The sequence below is a fragment of the Poecilia formosa genome, unplaced genomic scaffold (genome assembly GCF_000485575.1).
Source record: "Poecilia formosa unplaced genomic scaffold, Poecilia_formosa-5.1.2 Scaffold24, whole genome shotgun sequence".
NCBI lineage: Eukaryota > Metazoa > Chordata > Actinopteri > Cyprinodontiformes > Poeciliidae > Poecilia > Poecilia formosa.
In genome coordinates, this window is record NW_006799963.1 from 1,016,351 (window position 1) to 1,038,740 (window position 22,390).

General features: G+C 39.7%; 2 protein-coding genes across 4 annotated transcripts; one reads left to right on the top strand and one right to left on the bottom strand.

Annotated features, from left to right (window-relative positions):
- The first annotated feature begins 3,649 nt into the window (after positions 1 to 3,649).
- On the top strand, positions 3,650 to 16,633 carry pabpn1 (poly(A) binding protein, nuclear 1). Of its 3 annotated transcripts, none has more exons than XM_007547969.2 (7): positions 3,650 to 4,129; positions 6,537 to 6,645; positions 10,309 to 10,376; positions 10,960 to 11,066; positions 11,883 to 11,970; positions 12,200 to 12,357; positions 16,350 to 16,633. In XM_007547969.2, the coding sequence occupies exons 1-7, from the start codon at positions 3,995 to 3,997 to the stop codon at positions 16,543 to 16,545; spliced, it is 861 nt and encodes a 286-aa protein (XP_007548031.1). In that variant the 5' UTR covers positions 3,650 to 3,994; the 3' UTR covers positions 16,546 to 16,633. The 3 variants fall into 3 exon arrangements, with proteins under 3 accessions (XP_007548031.1, XP_007548032.1, XP_016524904.1); XM_007547970.2 differs by lacking the exon at positions 16,350 to 16,633 and adding an exon at positions 15,240 to 15,875 and having other exon boundaries at positions 3,653 to 4,129; XM_016669418.1 differs by lacking the exon at positions 3,650 to 4,129 and adding an exon at positions 4,453 to 4,571.
- A 2,230-nt stretch (positions 16,634 to 18,863) lies between these two features.
- ngdn (neuroguidin, EIF4E binding protein) lies at positions 18,864 to 22,327 on the bottom strand. Its single transcript, XM_007547972.2, has 11 exons — positions 21,990 to 22,327; positions 21,665 to 21,724; positions 21,258 to 21,329; positions 20,451 to 20,588; positions 20,285 to 20,369; positions 20,117 to 20,169; positions 19,862 to 19,979; positions 19,600 to 19,774; positions 19,269 to 19,422; positions 19,055 to 19,118; positions 18,864 to 18,972 (listed from the first exon to the last, which is right to left on the bottom strand). The coding sequence occupies exons 1-11, from the start codon at positions 22,008 to 22,010 to the stop codon at positions 18,953 to 18,955; spliced, it is 960 nt and encodes a 319-aa protein (XP_007548034.1). The 5' UTR covers positions 22,011 to 22,327; the 3' UTR covers positions 18,864 to 18,952.
- Between the last annotated feature and the right edge of the window lie 63 nt (positions 22,328 to 22,390).

The window sequence follows — 22,390 nt, forward strand, 5'->3', positions numbered from 1 at the left end:
TTTTTTTTTTACATTAAATTCTGTTTTGTTTTTTGTCAATTTTGCATCCTCCCTAAATGTTTGTGTGTCTCATTTTTGGAATGTGACCCTTCAGACTTGCTTGGGAAATCTAAATGTTTTACACCTCCTGTTGGTATGTTAGTAATATGGCAGCCTTAAAAGGAAAAACCCAACAGGGGAGCTTTGTAAATTGATTTCAACTCTATTTGGCACCAAGACTCAGACTGATTTCCCAACTTTTTTCTGCTTTTTTTTTCTTTGTCTTTTTGAATACTGTAAAAGTTTTTTTTTTTTTTTTAATACTCATTTTATTCTCTTGAGTGTTTGTTCAATGACGGGAAGCAATTACAACTGGCAAAACATTTTTATTTAGGTCAAAAGCCAATCCAGTCATATTGAGAAAGCAGGCCTGTTTCCCCCTCTTTTTTTCTTTTTTTTTTGGTTTCAAAGCAGAAAGTGATCCTGGTCATGTATGTGCTGTGAAATGGGATGTTATACTCTTGAAACCCACGGCGACGGAGACAGCCTGGTGTTATTGGTATCATCTAGTGGTTTATGGGTACTCAAATCTAGGAAATAAATTAGGAAACAGAAAATGTATTCACTGAGAGCTAATAAGATGGTGCTGTGTTGAAGGACACAAACTAAAGATGTTTTCCTTCGGTTTAAGTTGTATATTAATGTTACTATTAATAGTTTTAACAAAAAAAAAATGCAAAACTAAAACCTGAACTTTTTTTGTAAAGAAATATATAAAAAAAAAAATAACTGATATTCCAAAGTAATCCTCACTTTGCTTTCTGTCATTCAGAAACCAAAAAGCAATCTTTAGGTCGACAGAGAGCAGGAGAGGTCCTAATGCAAACTGTAAAAAAAACAAACAAAACAAAACAAAAAAAAAAGGACATCCCACAGCTTGACACTTGCACTAGTCCACCATTTTTGCACAAGCTACAGACATGTGAGACGAACGCAGCCATCACCGCAGCGGTGAAACAAAGAGGGGAACGATGTCCTTTTAACCATGAGTAATAATTTGTACTTCTGTTGGAAACTGTATCTTGTGTGTAAAGCAAGGACTAGCGTGCTCGAACCTCAAGACTGGGATTACACACACACGCATATACACACACATATGCGCACACACACACACACAGACACAGACACGGTGTTGCACTGTCCAAACTAGATGATGTTTTTATGGAGATCTGCTTTATATTCCCTTATGTTTCATTGTCACTTTTGATTATCACTATTGTTATAACTGTACTACTTATACAATTTATTATTACTACTCATCACTGTTTTTTTTTTGTTTTGTTTTGTTTTATTCTTATGGATTCATAATGGTTTTTAATGCCACCGCTCTGCTCAGAAAGAGTATGGTATTCCTATGAATTTTGAACAATAATAGTGGCAGTGTTGTTATGAATTGTTAGATTTTATGATTAAGCTTAATTTTCCTCCTCACTTGTACCTGCCTTTGTGTTTGGTCTCCATTATGCTTTCTTTGTTATACAGAAAAACAAATAAAACCAGTTGAACAACAAAGCGAATAAAGTTGGTCTGATTTCATCAAACCTACTGCTGAAAAGATAACTAGTGCATGCACTGTTAGGTCAATACAGCAGGAGATGTTTATTTGCATATGTGCTGTTTGGAATATATTTAATATTTTGTAATGCAAATATGTTAGTTGAAATTTTCATAAAGAATTGTCCAGGTTTCCTCTGTGGAAACCAAAGTGGGCGATTTAAAACGGGTAAAAAAAAAAGTTCTGGTAAGCATGCTAAAATACTTTGTTTTCAAAAGTGACATTTAAAATAGCTTTTATTTTAGTATACAGGAATTATTCAGCTTGCTAAATGTTAGTCTCGACACGTAAATAATTTCAGAGCTGCAAACCCTTTTAACCTCTTCCTGCCGAGCGGTCACTGTCGTGGCCAGTTATTTAACAGCTGCTTTCTAGCTTGTGGGTGTTGATTGCATTCATTCATTGGACTCGAGTGCGTCACTCCATAAACCTGCCACCTACTGGGCAAACGTTGTAACTTCAGGAAATGAAAAGATTCATAAAATAACACGTGGTGGTTCCCTTATAGACGGACAAATGCTGAGCACTGGACGAAATATTTACCAGTACTGCTAGAGTATAAGATCATTATCAGTAAAAAACAATAGCAAAAAATAAATTCATAAAAGAAACAATATTGGTAACATTAATAAACTGCTAAGAACCAATCTAATTGTTAAAATTGAGAAAGATCAACATTTATTTTTGGATTATGTTCCAATTAATCACGTTTATTAACAGGAACACCCTGTATCACTGGCTATATTTTACTCAAGCATGTTTTCATCACTGGGACTATAATTTTGAAAGTACTTGTAACACCTGCAGTCAAAAACTTAGTTTATCACACAGCAGTGTATTGTTTTTGTTGCTAAAACCTTTTTTTCCTTTTTTTTTGTAATAAGTGATATCCTGATATTCCTTCTATAAAGGGCAAAAACTAAGATGTTTTAAGGATGTTTATGTAATTTCAAAAGAATGCTGGTTCTGAGATATATGCTTAGGCTTACCGTGGAAACAAAAATGCATGCTTATGGCTTTCTTGGAGTATAAAAAAGTAAGGTAATGGACAATAATGAACCCACACCTCAAAAATTAAATAAAATTAATAAAAAATGAAGACATCATTTTAACCTTCCCCCACAATAACTAGCTACAACTACAACTGAATTTAGATCAAAGCACATGTATGTGTTAGAATGTCTCAGGTGAAGTATAGACACAAAGAGAGACAGTTGATGTTCAAACACAATGTCCATCCAAACTGATTGTGACTGAGTACAAATTTCAGTGTCTAGGTGTGCAAAGTTGGTGCAAAGAGGCTTAACAGAAATTGCTAATTTAGGTGGTTGAATACTCATGCAGTTAGAAGCATTCTATTCCAAATATGCACTATTTTTCAGTTCTTCTACATCATAAAGTACAGGTAAAAACAAAACGTGTGGTTGTAAAATAATGTGAAAAGGCTGAAGGTGTATAAATACTTTTGGCATTACTTTGGTTTTCTTTTGGTTGCAGAAACATTGTGTAATTTGTGTAGTTGGTGAGATCAAGCTGTGTATAGTAGTTTTACAGAAGTAATAAAGACGATTAAGCATCAACAATTTCAAATGTTGTCAAAAATATAATTTCCTGTCAGAAATAAAATGCTTATAATACAAATCATTAAACGTAAAAGTAATAGCTTCTCCGCAAAACACGTTTGTTTCCTGCGAAAGGTTTCCATGTTTATTTTAACTAAAATGTCATAAAAAGGTTTTCCATAATGATTTATTAAAGGGACCTCGCTCAGTAAGGTCAAATAGGGTGAGGCAGTTGACATAACTCGCTCAAATATTATGGGAATTTATTCGGTGAGCAATGGGCTTTGTAAGTTTATTAAAGTACCGAGAGGAGTTCGATTGACAGAAACATCATCCAATCAAATGCGTACGACGCCATTCGCGAACCGGAATGCCCCGTGTGATTGTCCAATGAACACACGGAAAATACTGAAAAGGTTTGTCTGGAATTCTCTGTAGACCAATAGAATTGAGAGCTTTACGCCTGCAGTGCTAAGTGACTCCGCCCCCAGCTTCCATTTCTGAACTGAGGAGACGCCGCCGCGCTCGCGTACAGCCCTCGCCTTTTTTTTTTTTAAATATACACGTTTAAGTAAATAAAGTCGGTTCGGTGTCGCATATTTGGGCCACTGCCTAAAAATAGCGAGTGAAACAGCACACATTGTGTGTCGTGGAACGCTGTTTGAGTTATAGCTAGAGCTGAAGCTAGCATTTTATTTCCCATTTTAACTTTACAGAGCGGCGTTTTCCGCCGTTTTTTTCTTTTCGCCGCCCCGCTCACTCTACCCCCTTGTGTGTGAGTGGGGGCCTGCAACGTCGGTTTAGCCACGAGGCGCGTCGGTAGTGTCGGATAAGAGCGATGGCGGAGTTCGGCAACGGACTAGCAGATGAATCTCTATTAGATTCAGATCCCGGACATCCCGAACTGGAAGACCCAGGTGTCGGTGACGAAGAACCGGGGTTAGAAGAGGGAGAGGCCCCAATTGAAGACCCGGTGAGTAAAGGGTATTGTTCCGCTAGTGAGAACCATCTTGGATACCAAGGCACGTTAATGCCACTTCGGAACAGTTGGTTAAACAGAACGTATAGTTTTTCTGATCTCCTTCTAAAAATCTTTAGTCACATGCCGTCTGATAACGCTACTTTGGTATCAACCGCCATTGTGGTTCACGCAGTGCAGTAGACTTGGGTGGTGACATGCGTGGTGTCCGCGGCCATCTTGGCGCAAGAGCAACACCAGTTTCTCTGCGCTAGAGAGAGCAACCCTAGCCTGTTGGGGGTGGGGGGGAAAATCCTCGTCGCAAAAAAAAAAAAAAAAAAGAAAAAAAAAATGCAGGACGGAGATGCAGGACATTGTTGGGGCGAGCACCGGACAGGCCGCCGCCGTTAGCTGTCGTTTTAAAAGTCTACCTCCTTAAGAAGGCGACCGGCTGACGGTAATTTAATCTTTTATCTCCTTTCATTTTTCTTCAATGAAGCTGCTTCTGCTGTTCAGGCGCTGCTGTGCGAGCACACGCGAATGACCCAGCGGCAGAAGGCTAATGTTAGCATCAAATGCTGCACCCTAAATGACCAGCGACCCTGTCAACTGTTGTCGGTAGTCACGGGATAAATCTGCGGCACGTCATGGTAGCTGTCGGGCTAATTGTGTTACACGACAGACACAATTCATTCTCACGGGATAACATTGGTGTGAGCGAATAATAAAGCCATAGCTAGACGAGGCCGACATACACTTGACCATCTTTTTTTTCTCTCTCTCTTTCCATTTTCTGTGCGCTTTGGCCGACTGTGGGCAGTAACCTGCATCACGGCGAGTTTAAATTAATACCAGCTGCACATTTTCAATGGACTCACACATGCGTATTCTATCATTTGCACTTCAGTGCATATTTCCCAGGTAATTACTGGATAGCATGCTTTGGCGAGGAATTTAGGTTTTCTTGTAGAAAAATCGTGGCTGGGGACGGAGATGGAAAAAGGGGGCTGCGGTATCGAAGGGGCTGGGTTTGCATCCTTCACTGTTTTTCTTTTCTTTTTTTTTTTTACTGGAGGAAACGAGGGGAGCGTGAGACCTTGTTCTTAATATGCGTCAAAAAATAGGGGTCAGAACGTGTCAGATGCAGGTGGATTGCTCCCCTGGTCTACATATGAATCGTGAGGATATTTGTGATGTCTTGGATTACAACAAACTGAATGCAGGAAGAGTGACTCCGGTTACTGTAACTCCCTTTTTGTCCTCTGATTGGGAGATCCGAATTTGGGATGATTCTTGACTGTTACTGTGAGCAAATGAATTTAAAAAAATATAGGCATATAGGCAGTGGCTCTGAATTATGCTGGAGCGACTCCCACTGTGCTGCAGTGCACCACTGTCAGACAGGAGGGACTTCACACACGTGAGGGCACCATCAAGTCAGTGTTCAGCGCAAATGATGTGACGGTTTTATAGAAAAATGTTATTGAATGAGAATCAATATGGCCTCAGAGCAAACTGATGTCAGTTGTTTGAGTTGAACAGTTATTTGACAAATATTTAAGTTTATTGAAGTCTCTGGGTGAAAACACACTCATTTTCTTGGAAGGTTTGGTGTTGGAACTTGGGAGCCAGAATTTCTAGTTTACATGATATTTATAAAGTGTGTGGCAATTTGCAATGGCTTTTGTTTGTAGACGACAATGCTATTTTTTAAGAATTGTATTTTTTATTTATTTTTTGGCTTTGGCAATGACTGATGTTTTCTAATGGTTGTAGAAAACATGGCTGATAAAATGGTCGACCTTGAGAAGCTGTAAACTCCCAGTTCCCATTAAATGTATCAAAACTAAGAACCTCATCAACAGGTTATACTGTGATGCACTGTAGAGTTTTATAAAGATAAATTAAGTGACCTATGCTTTAACGCATTCATCTGGGATAATCATGTCAAATATATTTGTCATTGTCTATTTGAAACCTGTCAAATAGGTTTCAAATAGACAATAAAACCTGAAATGTTTTATTTTTATAAGGGGAAAAAGGCTGTGATTAAAATCTTTTTGTAACGAGAACGATTTTTAACAGTTACACATCTATGGAATGAATTAGTGGTATGTTTCTTTCTTTCTTTCTTTCTTTCTTTCTTTCTTTCTTTCTTCCTTCCTTCCATTTATCCATTTATTTATTTATTTATTGGCTCTGTTGGTTTTTAGTTGTATGCTGTACAAAGAGGAAATAAAAAATTGCAGAGAAAATAACCTGCAGCCAAAGGCCATAGACTGGATCTACTCAAATGAGGACTTTTAGCTTTGGTGCATATATATTTATAACTGTTGAGCATCAACATCAGATGCATGTCAATGGTAACAGTTTGTGAAGCTACTCGTTTGACAGACGTATTGGAAATGTGCCCGTTTTGCAGGAACTGGAGGCTATTAAAGCCCGGGTCCGAGAGATGGAGGAAGAGGCAGAAAAGCTGAAGGAGCTACAGAACGAGGTGGAGAAACAGATGAATCTCAGCCCCCCACCAGGTACGTTTGTTTTTTGGTTGACCAGTCTGTAGTTTTCCACTTTATTTCAGTGAAGGGAGGACGCTATAACAGTGTTAAGTGGCTTCTTGAAAACAATTTTTTGTCAATATATGGTTGACACAAAATTCCTTTTGAGTGGCTTTATTTTAACTTTTTTTCTGTTCGTTTTTTTTTTAGGTTAGTTCATTATAATGAATTTAATTACTGTGTTTTTCTTTCTTTTTTTTTTCTTTTTTTTTTTTAATGTGTCCTGTCTGGCAGTGTTGCACTCACATTCATTCTTTGTGCAAAGGAGAAGCCCAACAGATTTACTTTCATAAGTGGCTTTGTTTATAAGTGGCTTGAGTTTCATATCTCTCTCTCTTTTNTATAGACTTTGTTTCAAGTGCAATGACCACTTTTCCTAGTAGTAGTGGTGCCAAATATGCAGCTAGCAGAAGACTTACTAAGCCCAGTGGTAGAGGCACTAGAGCAGTCCCCCAGCGGCTCAATGTGTTTTTGTTTTAAAAAAAAGTTGACACGATCCTAATCAGCCACTAGATCTTAACCCTTTTGACTAAAGTCAAAAGGGTTGGAGACAGCTTTTTATTTCTCTTTCTCACTGTTTGCGTTTTAATGATGTTTAAAAAAAAAAAATCTTTCTCACATGCTGTTTTTATTTTAATTATGTAAAGCACTTTGAAATGCCTTGCTGCTGAAATGTGCTATACAAATAAAATTTGATTTATTGATTGATAAAACAAGCTTTGAGATATTACCTAAAATGGATGGTGATGACTAGGCTTATTTGTATGCTTAACTAAATATTCTTGGGTAGAAAACTATTTATTGCATTGAGGTTCTTTGTGTTTTCCTAAATCCTGCCATTTTATTTAGTAACACTGCAACTTGATGCAGTGTTTTGATTTTCTGGTTGTTGTTTGTTAGTTTTCTAAGCAAATATGGTATTCTGTTGTATACTCTGATTGGATGAAAAATACCTCTCTGTGATTGGCTGGTGGTGTGGCTCATTTACAATAACTTTGTCAAGTCCAACGCTGAGCCAGAACATTAATTACTCTTAAAGCCTGCAACAAGCCATTGAACATTTTACAATGTGCTCTTCACCCCTTTTGTGCTTTAGATTGTGTCTCATGATGAGATCATGTGTCTGGATGATCTCATCATGAGATTGGTCAAGCTGCTCTCCTATAGACTTCCACAGTGCCATATAACAGCAGGGGACGTCCTTCATCCTGGAGACTATTTAAGTGTTACTCCCCCAATGTAGATCTTATCTGCCCTCTTTAGCATGAAAGAACAACCTCCTATCCTTAACAATAGATAAACGGCTAGACCATCTGAGTTGGGCTCCACAGAATTGTTGGTACATAACAATCAGGGATTCACACCTATTATCCAATCAAGTCTCTCTTCTCTGACCAGAACCTATAAAAGGAAGCCAGATCCACTGTTGGTCAGAGCAGACTTGACAGACTCCTTTGACTCTGTATTTCTGTTCTCACCTTACAAGGTTCACATAAATTTCTTATTTTTTCTCATCCAGACTCTTGTTAAAGGAATTTTTTCCACGACAAGCCCCAGTTCAGTGTGTCTACTATAAAGTTAAATTAACCCGTCTTTTCTATTGCTGTTATTTGTGTATAAAAAAAATTTTTTAAAATGAGCAAAACTTAGCCTGGCAGTCAGGTGGGGGGGGCAAGTGAAGCTTTGCGCCCCGCCAGACTTGTAGTCCTCTGGAGAAAACTCTGGGTGTTCTATACTGAAATTGTTTAAATTTGCTGTCAAAACTACAAGGATGGTTCCTGGAGATACAATTTTGACTTGGAAAGTCGGTTTCCAAACTCGGTACCCAATATGGCTGCCACATGTATGAAATACAACGATAGTTGTTAAAGCTGTTGGCACTTCTGTTACGTTTATCACATTAGAATTGTGACATTCATGTTGGTGTTTTAATAGATATTTGGTCCTAAAGTGTTTAATACAATTCAGACAAATATATTATGGGCTTGTATTTCTGTTAGTAGTTAGCATCATAGCCATTAGCCAATACCACTAGGTTTCCAACCTACAACTACAACACACTACACTCAGGTGTGATGCCATGACACTCCAACCCTGATCTGAGCTCACAGATAAATTGAATGGCAGCAAAAGACTCTAGATAATAAGTGGAAGAGGCATGCTTGTGAAAATATATGGTTTATAATGAATGTACCACTAGTAGTGATAATGCAAATGGCTTTACTTTTGAGTGTTTTGTTTGCTTGAGCAGTCCAACATCGTCAACTGTTTGAAATAAAATGTTAGACCTATGAGTGTATTACTATGGCAGAGCAAAACCACAGTTTTATTTGCAGTTTCTAAGACAAACATCATCATTTAAGGGTTTTCATAAAATTGTCTGGCAACGTGTTTCCAACCACAGCAACACCACCCAACTAAATTTTGTACTTAAAAGGTATCCAACTCGACCAAAAGTTGTTTAATTGTTGGCCCAGTTGGACTTGCAGCTCAACAAAGCCTGTTAGCTCCTTCACAGTATTTCCAGTGCTGCCTCACATAGCTGTGGGCCTGCTCTGTGGCTGCCATGGTGAAGAAGACATGTTGTTACTAATGCAGAGGAGCTCAAAATAGGTTTCTATCTAAATGTCCTTTTGCTATTCCTGAAGTCTTCTTTAGGAGCTCCTTTTTGGAAGATGAAAACTGAGGAGCACACCCTAGTGTTTGCCATGGGGTGAGGGGTCAGGATGTCTCAACATTACTTAAAGGAAAACCGTCTTACAGGACAAAATAAAAATTCCTGTTGTTGCATAAATTTTTTCTGGATGACCTGATTAAGGCAGGGACACAACTGTCTGTCCCAACCAGAAAATTGCTTGGCAACGTAAGACCATTATAGGCTGAGTTCAGGGTACGGCCACCACTCTTCGCAGAGACGTGCAAAAAGCTTTGGATCAATGAGCTCTGATTTTCCAATAAACTTGAGACGTAATGTGAAGTAAATAAACTAAAAGTGCCGTAGCTTTGCTATATGATTCAGTATTTCTTTTCTATTTAACATAAATCCTGTTTCCCGGAGTTGTCTTCATCTCCAGTTATTCAGAGGTTACCATTTCAAAATAAAACAATTCAGTGATCTAGAGAATCAAATACAGGACAGCTTTAAATAGTTCCACATTTGTTTTTTATTTTTTAAATACGTTTATGTAATGACGAACAGTCTGCAGTCATGGAATCAAGCCTCATTATGAACTGGATTTCTGTGTTGTCTTGACTGTTGCTGCATACATTTTGATTATTAACCAGTTAAACTTGAGATTTCATGCGACTGAGTCATTCTCTATATTTTTTAAAAGCACTTTCTGCTAATAAAAAGTTAGTTCAGACATGTGTGTCCCAGAAAATGGAAAAAAGCCCGTTATTCAATCCTCTTCCCACATTATTTTAATAAATTATGAGCGAAAATTTGATCATAACTGACGGTGCAGAGGTTATTTTGGGTAAAATCATGCAGCAAAACCTCTGTTCCCAGACTGTACGATGTTGGAATTTAAAACCTGTAATTTTTCTTCCAGATCTGTCTTTCAAATCCAGGTTGTTATAGGCCGTCTTGTCTCTCAGCAGTCATATTGACTTCTTCTCCCTCCTTGTTTTCAGTTGGTCCTGTCATCATGTCCATCGAGGAGAAGATGGAAGCAGATGGCAGATCTATTTATGTTGGCAATGTGAGTAACAGTCTGTTGTCCTGCACTATGTTTGACGTGCTGTTTGTCACTTGGAGTTTAGTCAAAAAAAGACCCAATTTCCTATGTTGCTACTAAGAGAAAAGGGGGAAAAAAGTTGGAATTTATCCTTATGAAGCGGGTCAGTAATGGTTGGTATTTGTAGTTTTTTCACTTTAAATGAACTCCAGACATTTTCCAAGACAAACCTAAAAATTCTGTTTAGCTTTTTGTCATGAAAGGGCAGCATTCAGCACTTCCATACTTGTACTACAGCTTGATAGTATTTAGCATACAGATATTCTGTGCTGTGGTGCTCAGCTCCCTGCTGCTTTGTTCGGGTTTTGTTGGCCTCCCTCTCTTCTGCCCTTTTCTCTCTGACACTTCAATGGCTTGGCTTGCTTTAGTCAGAATGAACACTGTCCTGCACTCAGGTGGCTGTGGTACATTGTGGCTTCTGAAACCCATCAACAGTGACAATGTTCATATTTGAAAAATAAGTTCCTTTATTGTCAGATTTGTTGGATGTTGGTGTTTCTCCCTGTGACGTATCTGGTAAATGTTTTTCTACATTTTCTCTCCTCAGGTGGATTACGGCGCTACGGCAGAGGAGCTGGAGGCTCACTTTCATGGCTGTGGTTCAGTAAACAGAGTCACCATTCTATGTGACAAATACACAGGGCACCCCAAGGGGTAATAACCCACCTAATTCTCTCTTATGTGTGCTACGAGTTACTGACTAAGAATAAATGGGCAAATATTTCAAATGATGCACAGATTAATTTAATTTGGAGATAAATGCAAATGACGTTCAGTTTTTCAGTGAGACGGGGATAACCTATTTTATTTTTATTTTTCTGATTTGAATGACTCTTCCAATGAAGGAAGTTTCAGTTCCCATCAGTTTAGTTTGTTGGGATATTTAAAACCAGAAGCCCAGCAGAAATTACAAATGCACAGAGCCGATATTGATATCTGTATCGGTCCTGATATTGAAAAGAAATTCTAGTGTCGGTGACAATGTGACCGATAAATAAGGGTTGATCTCTTTAGTCTAATTCTATGCGTTATGCTCTGACCTTTTGAAAGGTTTGTTACATTTTATTTTTACATGTTTGGCCAATGTTAACCTATGGTTTTTGTCATTTTCAGTACTCCTAATTGCTCTGACTCAACAAATTAAAGCTGCGTTGTCTTTACATGTTTGACCAAACCTATGAAGTATTGGTGTGTTTTAGTGTGTTGTAATGGTGCAGAGTTATCAAATATATTTGTAATTAAGTAAATTTATGTTTGTTTATAAAAGAAACATTTTAATTAAATTTGGCACCGTTTTTCTGTATGGGATCGGTATCTGCCAATATTAAACCTCAGATATCTGGATTGGATCTATGCATCCGGTTCTGTATTATCTCAGAATTGCTTTTTTTATTATTATTGCATAATCATGTTCTTTTATTTAGAAATTTCTGTTGATTAGCAACTTTTTCTCCCTCCCCTCATTTTTAGGTTTGCTTATATCGAGTTTGCAGACAAAGAGTCTGTTAGGACAGCTATGGCTCTGGATGAATCCCTTTTCAGAGGAAGACAGATAAAGGTAAGAAACTTTCACTTTGACATGCAAAAATGGACAGTAACTTAATTTGTTTTTTTTTCATGTACTGGAAAATAAAAATATTTAACTTTTGTGATCTGAAACATTTGACTCGTCAATAAAATGGTCCGAGTCCAAGGCGACGCAATGACCATCCAAAAAAAGTGTTGACGTCACAGTGGAACTGCATGTTTTGAGTCTGAGAGCTCCCAACACCCCAAACTGTGTTCAGGTGGGAGCCAAGAGAACAAACAGACCAGGCATCAGCACCACAGATCGCGGTTTTCCTCGGGGCCGGTTCCGATCACGGGGTGGAGGAGGAAGCTTCTCCTCGCGTGCACGATACTACACTGGTTACACGCCACCTAGAGGCAGAGGACGGGCCTTCAGGTGAGCTGCTGTTGAGGCCTCTTGCATCAGACCCCCGGGGAGCCTTACCTTCATGTGTAACATGCCATCCACCGTCAAAATCTGTCGGTACCCTTCACTTAAAATATAACATTAGAGACTGTAAAACGTTCCATTTAGCTTACGAAAAACACTGAGAGCGAGGGCTTCACGTTATCTGTTATCGCTACTACAAAGTCTCCAGGCCATTTTGTTTGTCAGCTCAGTCGTACAGGTTTTCTTCTGGTCCTTGCTTACCTTATTTAGTGAAGCTGGCATTCAGTTGGAGCAAGTCTGGGTTGTAATCCTTTCATTTTTGTGAGAAAATGTCTGACCTTCAAGGGCACAGTCTCTAATCAGCCACTCCCCCACACACACACACACACACACACACACACACACACCATGAAACCTTAACCCTCCCAGTTCACTCACAGATCTGGCCTGTAAGGAAAAGAGGGGAGAGGCTTGGATAAGGGCAAAAATACTGATACTAATGGACAGGACCTTAAATTCCCCCAGGGACTGATTAAAAGGTGGGAATTAGATAAACTATGTGGTTAGAAAGAATCTAATCTTAAACTCCCGATAGCTACACAATGTGCCCTCATTAATCAGCAGCAGCATTGGTTAGCATGTCGAAACCACAGAACATTCAGAGTTGTTCCATTTCAACTGGCCTTGATGATTTATCTCCGAGGAGTCTGGTAGCTACATCAGGACTTTTATCACTGCTTTAGTTCAGACTGAGCTGCAGATCTGAACCACATGTAACATTTCACCAGTGCTTTGTCTTATTGTGGAAAAAATATCAGCATCAAACCTGGCACGGAGCTGCAGCAAGCTTGGGAAGGTTTCAGTTTTTAGCTGTGATCAAATATCGGGCTTGTTGGATTGGTTCTCTGTTCCTAGCTAAAACCACCTCAGTTAGCATTTCACTGTGCTAAAGGATTAAATAGCCAAATCATATTTCTTTAAAACCTAAAACCTAACGAGGCATGGAGCTTTTGGGATTAAAGTCTGAAGTAAAAATGCTGTAGAATCTCAGTATTTACTCAGATTTAAAACTAGAACATGAATTGCAACTAATGCTGCCAGCATTTCAGTAGTATCTCAATGTCACGCCTCATTATTATTTGGTTAAGTGATCTCTGCAGTGTTTATAGTAAAAAAGATCAGTATGCACTGCACCTTAATAAAATGCAACATGCCACTCTGAGAACTTTATAACATCTTGCTGTAAATAATTCACTTTTGGAAAAAAAAAAATTAGAAAACCGTTTTTTTTAATCTAGGTTTTAGTTTATTAAAGATGTATTCCTGAACAGCTTTCTTTTCCATTTGACCTTTGACCTTGAAAGAAAAATAAGCAAAGTGGTAGCGCTGAACAATGTTAGATTATTGGATCCAAAATCTGTGACCTTTGTGTCTTATACCTTGCCCAAATGTAGCCGCATTTTTAAAACTGAATAACTCTGCTGCATCATTTTAAAAAGTATTGTACACAGGGGATCGGTTTCAGAAAAGTTTACCTCCACATGAAACCATGCAAATCTGCTGCAGAGTTTTAAATATGCCAAACCCACAGAGGGCAATGTGTGGAACCCTAAATCTCAGTTTTCACTTAGTTTTCTCAAATATCCACTTTGGAGTTTTTCCTAAATAATCCTTTTTAGTGATACAGAGTTTTTGTGTGGATCAAAGGCCACACAAAAACTGTTTTCCCAGATATCTGGCTACATGTGGACTAGGCCACAGGCACTAGGCATGCATCGTGTTGCCATTGACGACACTGGTTGTCCTCTTTAGTTTGAGTTGGCACAGAAATGTGTCCACCATGTGGAGAAATGTTGTGGCCTTCTCGCAGCCTGCTGAGCGGCAGTATGCAGCAGCAGTAGGTGTGGGAGGGGCCATCCTGCATTACTCCATGCTCCATGCTTTATTCAGTCAGAATAAAGTCTCTCCAGCACTTTATCCGACAGCTCAATTAAACAACTTGAAACTTTTCTAAACCTTGATGCCAAAAACCGACCCAATGCTGTCAGGATGATCACATCCACACGATTATCTTCCCAAGTACGTGCAGCAAAGAGCCAGGATTTTGATGTCTAACAGTATTCATAATGTCGTTTGTGTTGTTTAATTTTTTTTGTACTCTATGTATGTGGATTTTTATTTTATTTTTTTTGCATGAACATGACTCCCCGACCTCCACTTACACTGCGCACACACTCGCTCCAGCTTCACAGCGCTCACTCCCAGAAACGAGGGTTCATTACTGCAGCCTGACCTCGGCATCTGGCCTTCCGAGCGGCGGGGCGTTCAGTCCCAGTGTGACCCGTTTGTACTGTCTGTGCGAATGAGGCGCTCTGCCGCTGGCTGGCGTCACTCTGTGTGTGTGTGTGTGTGTCACGTTGTGTTTCTGAGTGTGGATTAACGCTGCAGTTGTGAGTCCACCGTGTAAGTGAATGCGTTTCGCTGATGATGTGTGTGGTGCTGTTTGTCCTCACGGTCTTTCCCCCACAGTGACTCCCAGAAGGAGGCTCTCTCATAGAGAGACAGAGAGAGAGAAAGAGGGAGAGTGCCATTGCTGTCCCCCCTCACACCCCCCACAACCTTCCCACACACACTTATCGTTCTCACTCAATATCTGAAAAACAAATTTTCCTCCTCTTTTAAAGCTATTGGTCTGTCCTTCCACACTGATTAAAAGACAGCCTGTCTCATTTTAGACATTTACAGTTGACTTTTTATTCAAACCTTTTCCTCCCCTCACACACTCTCACTTATCTATTTATATATATTTATCACACCAGAAAATTGGTGTCCATCTTCTTAAGCCAAACAGAAAAAAATCTCACCCTCTTTTTCTCTCTCTTTTCCAGGGGCCGAGGGCGAACAACATCGTGGTATTCCCCTTACTAAACACCCCCCCTCCCCAGTACTCCCCTTACTATCAGTCCTCCCCTCCCATCTCTGTTCCATTTTAAAACACACACATACACACACACACACACACACACACAATGAAACTCCTCCCCTCCCCACCAAAAAAAGAAGAAACCACTGAGGAGAGGAAAAAAAGACAAAAAATGGAAAAAAAAGAAAAAAAGAAAAAAACACAAACCCCTCTCCTGGACAGAGAGACTGGCTGGCCGCAGTGTGAGATTGTGTGAGAGCGTGCGTGTGCAGAGCTTGATGCGGTCACACCTGGTAAGGTAAACCTCGGTTGGCCATTGGTGGGGGTGGGGGCAAGGGAAAAAACCTGTGGGGTTTTTCTTTCTTTTTGGTTTTTTTATTTTGTTTGTTTCTGAATGGGAGGGATGGGTTGGGGAAAAGAACAAAAAAAAAAGTGGTTTAAAAAGAAAGATGGTATCTCAGGCTGCAGATGTGTCTCCTTTGGTCTGGCTGTGACCTCCTGCTTTCACACCATCACCAGTACAGCCCACCCACTCACCTTCCACCGCCATCCAAAAAAAAAAAAAAAAAAAAAAAAGGGAGGGAGGGCAGGAACAAGGAAAGTTGATGTTCGATTTTTGTGTTTTGCTGGTAGCGCATCAGTGTGAAACGTCCACTAGCTTTTGAGTGTTTGTTGTTGCAATTATTGTCGTTTGGAGTTTGTCATTACCTCCTGATCCCCTTCCTTACCCCACCCCACCTCACCCTCTCAACCCTTTCTGTCTTTCTCCCTCTTACACCCTACCCCCTAAAATGTATTTTGTTTATTTATGGATTGTCTGCTGTCCAGTGAAGGACTGTAGGATTGTATTTTTTTTCTCCCCTACCTGTTTTGTAGGTGAAGTAACTTTGTTTTTGCAAGTTTTCCCCAAACCAGGCATGTTTCATATCATATTTTTTTTTTATTTTTAGTGCTCCCCCTTCATTTCCCCAGTGCTCCTCCCTCTGTGCACCTTGTCTTCCATCTCTCCACCCCCTCCTCCGACTCCTTCCCCTCCTCCTCTCTCTGTATATTAGACCACTTCTTGTCGTTTCAGGTTTCAGGACCAGTGGAGGCTGACAACCCCTCCCCAGGTGGCGCCGGCCCCCCCCACTGTCTCCGCAGCATCTCTGTCTCTCTCCGCTCCCGCTATGCACACTCACCCCATCCTGTCGGTGTGGGGAGGCGGGGGTGGGGGGCAGGGCGACCACAGGCCCACCGCGGGGGGCATTTACTACAACAGCAAACGCTGATGATGCTTTTTAACTAACACTTTCAAAAAAATGAAAATAAATTTTAAAAAACAAACAAAAAAAAAAAACGTCACACATCGCCCACAACGAACATACACACCTAACCAAACACACTGCAGAACTGACGGCCAGCCAAGCCGACACATGATTTCCCACACACAGCTGAAGCCAACAATAGCCGAGTGGCAGACGGGCAAGTTTGTGGAATAGAGAGGGGGGAGAAACTGGGTGAGACGAGGGGTGATTAATTACCAAGGTGCGACTCGAGGGCGCCCCCTTTCTCCGACTAGGTGCAGTGCAGTCACGGCTTGTTTGAGAAAGGCTGCCCAGCTAACAGCATTGAATTAAATTGAAGAGTGGGCTGGAGCTGTTTTAGGGTGGGGAAAGTCAGGGGGTGGGGTTGGTCTGGAGACCTTTTCTGTTGGTTTTTTGTTTTTGTTTTGTTTTGTTTGTTTTGGGGAAAAAAAAAAAGATTGGGGGGGTTTGGGTTTGAACAAATGTTTTGCTTTTTTATTTTTATTTTTAACCCATGAGTCTGTAATTAGGAGAAAAAAAAAATAAAGACATTGTAAAAATGAAATTGCGTCAGTTTTCTTTTCTGCTGTGGTCCGTCTAAGAAATGTTCACTCATGTATTTATTAGTTCCTCATGGAAAATACTGAACTATTGTGGCATATTTAATTGTCAAAGTGCTCTGAAACTAACCCACATTTTTCTAACTGAATTTAACAATTCACAAGGATCGTTTTTCAACTCAAGGAATCTTGACTTTTTGTTGAGGAGGTAGTAATACACTTGAAAAATTCAATCTGAGTTCATTTACTCATTTAAAATTTTAGATGCTTTATATTTCTAGTAAAATTCCTATGTTGCTGTCTAACATGCCTAGACAACATGCCTGTGACTGCTGTATTTATTAAATGTCTGTGTGAAGCAACACAACTGGTAAGCTGAATCCTCCCTCAAGTTGCTTTATTGGAAAAAAAATCTAATAGGTTGCAGATTGTCAAACTAACCTTTAACAAAAAAAAAAGCTAAAGCGTTTTTGGGTCTAGACAGGGTATGATTAAGTCTGTTGGCTGTGGTGTTCATCTGTTGCATTCCAGGGATCATGAATTAGTTTGAAAGCAGTCATATGAGGTCAAGTTGCTTTTTTACTGAAGTTAATATACTATTGAAATCAGTATTTCAATGCAACAAGCCCAAACGTGCTTGTGCTTATGTGTAATTAATTGATAAGAGGTCAGATGTTGGTCAAGTCTATGCAACATAGCTTTGGAAAAATTAAAAACTGGCTGAACTAAATCTTAAATGATTTACATAAATGTGCTGAGTTCCCACTCTGTTTATGAATAATGAAATAAACTGAGCTAGAACCCACATTTCTAGATACCCTTGTATGGCTAACATCTCACTTTCCGTTCCCCAGTGTTCCCTCAAGTTTGATCAGAAAACAATTTGCTTCAAATGTGTTTTGCTCCTTTTAATCTGAGGAAGCAGTTTTGGTACAGCGCTGGTTTTTGCTTTGTACAGCATATATGTTAAACTAGATGTGATGATGCCACAAATATCCGTAACTAGATGCAACCAGGGATGTGTGCCAAATTGCTGCTGTTGGCACCGAGTTAAGTAGAGCGAGCAGCCGTGGCGGCCATTAATCCTCCCCAACATCTGGCTGGGCGTCCAGCAGCTGTTCGAGCTCGGCGCGCCGTTACAATTGAAGGCTTTACGGGCAAGCTTCAGTTCTCACACCTCATGGAAAAGGTAGGAACGTATGCTGCATTCCAGGTGTACTCGGAACTGGAAAATCCCGACTTACCAGTCGGAAAAATCAACTGGGACGCCCTCCGATGTCGGATTTTCCATTGGGGAAGTGGGAGCAACTCTTAACTACCTCCAATTGGGACTTGTTAGGCGGACTTTGCGTTTCAACATGGCCGCTCTTCGCATCGACAGTAGTAAGCTGTGGTGGAAAAACATTTTACCAGACACATTTTACACTTGTCTACATGTAACATTACTTTAAAATCAATGCTACACGTAGCACCCACAACTCTAAACAAATTAAAAGTGTTTGCTTATAGGTATTGGAAACGATGTTTAGGCACCACCATATTGGAAATTCCGACTGTACTGAACGGAACGCTATTACTTGGTGTCTGACATCAAACCCAGTTCCGAGTTCTGAATTCCCAGGTAACTGGAACGCAGCATTGAATTGTGTAGCCTGTTTGAATGATATAGGAAACATGACTGCCCTCTAGTGGTAAGTAATGACTGGACAGCTGCAAGTTTACAACCAATTTAAAAAAAAAAAACAGCAGTGATGTGGAGTTTATTACTTCAATACAATGAATAAAAACATTTTCATTTAATATTCTGACAGCATTGAACACCACAGCTTGGTTTATCTGTGTTTCTTGAAGGCTGTAAAAAGAAGAAAACATGAATAATCATCCATTCATTGCACCTCATACATCCACTCCCTTTTCCTTTATAACAGACTCACCTCTCCTCTTGGTTTTCTTTTTCATGAGTTTCTTCTTCTTCTTTGGTCTACCACTTTCCCCATCCTGGGGTAATTAGACAAAAAAAGTATCTCAGAACTGACAAAGAGAGCAACACATACATATCCCATAATCCACTGGTGAACCTGGTAGAGACAGAGTTCCTCCATATATGCCATTCATTTGTGAGAAAGTCAGAGGTCACTGAAAACACACCTGTCCACCTTCACCGCCGGTCAGAGCTGTGATGTCACCGAAGTGTGTGATGGCGCTCAGCTGGCCGGACATGGCCATCGTGCTCCTCTTCCTGGCTTTTTTCTCGTGCTTCGGCATATTCAGACGCACCATCATCGACTCCTCGTAATTTTTCCTGTAAAGTAGCAATTGGTTCAATATTCTTAAACTCCCACTACATTTCCCTGTAATGGGAGTATTTGGTGGAAGTCTTTCTAAAAAACACCAGAGGAGTGACACAACACAAAAACCCTAATAAAATTCAAACAGATGGATGTCTGAACAGACTGCAAAGAAGCCATCAAGTCTCCACCTGTGGAGCTCGTCTCGGCTTTCCCTCTCCGTCTGGAAGTCTCGTCTGTCCCGGATCTCCTCCGGAGCGTCGCTGTACTGCTGCCTCAGCTCCTGGATCACGGAGCTCCGCAGAGCTGCTCGTCGCTGCCGCTCCGTCTGAGCCTTCTTCCTGTCCGCTTCCGTCATGTCACCGTCTGAGGGGAAAAATTGGGCGTTTTAATATCCGATACCGAGAAACCGCCGTGAAACAACTCTGCTCAATCGGAGGTGAATGTTGTTACCATAATGCACTGGCGCAATCTTTGGCGGTACATATTTCCTGCCACTAGAGTGAGTTGCTTTCTTGTCGGAGGCTGCCTTGTTCTTCGTTTCATCCTCAGAGTCCTCCGATTCGCTCAGCTAGGCAATAAGACACAAAAGAATCTCTACTTTTTTTTTGTCTCTTTACCCAAACTTAAACAACTTCATTCCAATGTAGTGAGAGAAAGACTCTTTCATTTAACTAAAACTCTTCGGCAACAAGCGGAAGAACTTACTTTGCTGATGAAATTGTCAGGATTTGGACGCAGCTGGAGTGGATCATTTTCAGCTAAACTCAACAAAAACAGATAAAACATGTATTCAAGTCAGGCTGCTTAAGAACTGATGACCTTTCACATATGATATTTAATGGAGGGGAAAGAAAAATAAAATCTATACATTACCCAAACTTCCAGTAACAGCAGTGCGCACCAGTTTATCAATCTGGTACTTCAGTTTGTGGTCTAGCGGTCGCATTTTCTCTAGCACCTACAAAAGAGGGAGAAAGCTGAATAAAGAGTGAAACCTGCACAGGCAGGAACCTGCGGCGTGTCTTGCAGACATTCTTACGGTTCTGATGGTGACCACTCTGCTCAAAGCTTCGCTGTCTTTTATCTTGCCTCCTTCGGCCTTGATGCTGATGAGATGAGTGAGGTCCTGAAGGTAGAAGAGCAGGAGGTTGTAGCGAAGGTCCAAGAAGGACAGACCCTGTGAGGAACCATCAGAAGCAAACAGTTTATTATTGTTCTTTTTATTAAAGAATCAGAATGTTTTCATTAAATATCTACAGTACCTCAAAGAAATGTTCATACTTCTTGAACTTTTAGCAAAGAGAAATCACAATTTATTAGACTATTATGTGACTGCAAAGCAAAAAAGTAGTGCAGGATAATTAGTTGCAGCTTTCTTTTTATAAAAAAACCCCCCAAAAAACAAAACAGCATATGTTGGTATTCAGTTTCTGGAAGCAGTGGCAGCATCATGGCATGGGGATGCTTTTTTTTTTAAACACGTTTTATTTTTTTTTTTTACAAATAGTATGAAAAATGTGTTGCACATTTGCATTCAGCCCCTCTGAGTCAGCATTTTTGCAACTTTGTTGCTATAATTAGTAATTTTTCTGACAAAAATAATAATTAAAAAAACTACATTGGCCAAAATTGAAATCGTCAATTTTTTAAGAAAGCAAAATTGGTGCTACCATATAAAAAAAAAAATGCATGTTTGACCATTTATCTGGTTATTTCCAAGATTATGGTTTCAACTTGACAAAATGTAAACAAGTTGAAGAGGTATGTGATGGTATATCTTAAACTAAAATGTGTTCACAGATTTAGGTCATATAGAGTTACAAAGACTCTACCCATGTTTACTTACCTTTGAAGTGTTGAATACTCCATTCTTAACTTTAGTCAGCAGCTCTTGAACATAACTGGTTACTGATACTACCTAAAGTAAAACAAAAAGGTCAAACCTTCATCTATGGCGAACCACTACAGTAAAAGCAATAGATACATAGTATTTTCCAAAGAACCACTGGAAGGTAGTGAATATAAGCTACTTTATAGAACATCCAGTTCCATTGCAATAGAATGCTACACCTTCTGCCACCATCTAATAATCTCGAACAAAGTTATATGTGATGCATAATGTGTTTCTACTGTTTCATTTAAGACCTTTCGAGCAGAAGCTGCGACATTTTCAAAGCTGAGGTTTAAAGTAAAGCCTCAACATCCATTTATTTCTATGACATACAACTAAACTCGCTTTGTTGCTAACCTTACCTGTTCTGTGAGATTATTCAGCAGCTGCACAGCTTTGGGTAAATCACTTTCGATTAGATCCTGTGAGACAGACAAAAAAATAAATAAAAAATACAATACATGTGAAATAAAATAAAATTTAAGAAAAAACATTTGAACACTTAAGTAGCAAAAGGCGAGCAGGGCGTTTATCCGTAAGCTTCATCGACTGCGCTTTAATATTAACATATCATAGCACAAATATTTAGAGATGTCCTCGGTATTTAAACGACTTTCAAGAACATTAAAGAAACCCTTTGTACGAATACAATATATAAAATATCTTAGCAAGATGGATTTTACTCACGTTGTCAACAGGAGCAGCCATTTTAACTTCAACCGACCTACGGAAGCCGCAGGGAGACAGTCTTTTTGCCGCGCCTGGTGTAATGACGGGAGCTCAAAAATATGTCCATCCAAATAAAACAAATGGGGCGGAAATTCTCTTAATCAAAAATGTCTCCCGAAGATTAAAAAAATAAAAATGAAAAACGTGTCCGTGCGCCGTATCGTATCAGAGAGGATACTTTACTTCTAGAGGGGGATTTTTTTTAGCTGTATTATCACCCCCATACATTTTTATGGCGACTTACTTTTAGCCCAGATCAGGTCAGGTCGCCACTAAGTTCAACAATACTTCCCAATCTAAAAACAGGTGTGTACTGTCTTTTTCTTTCACAATCTTTTATAGGCTGGGTGTCAAGATAA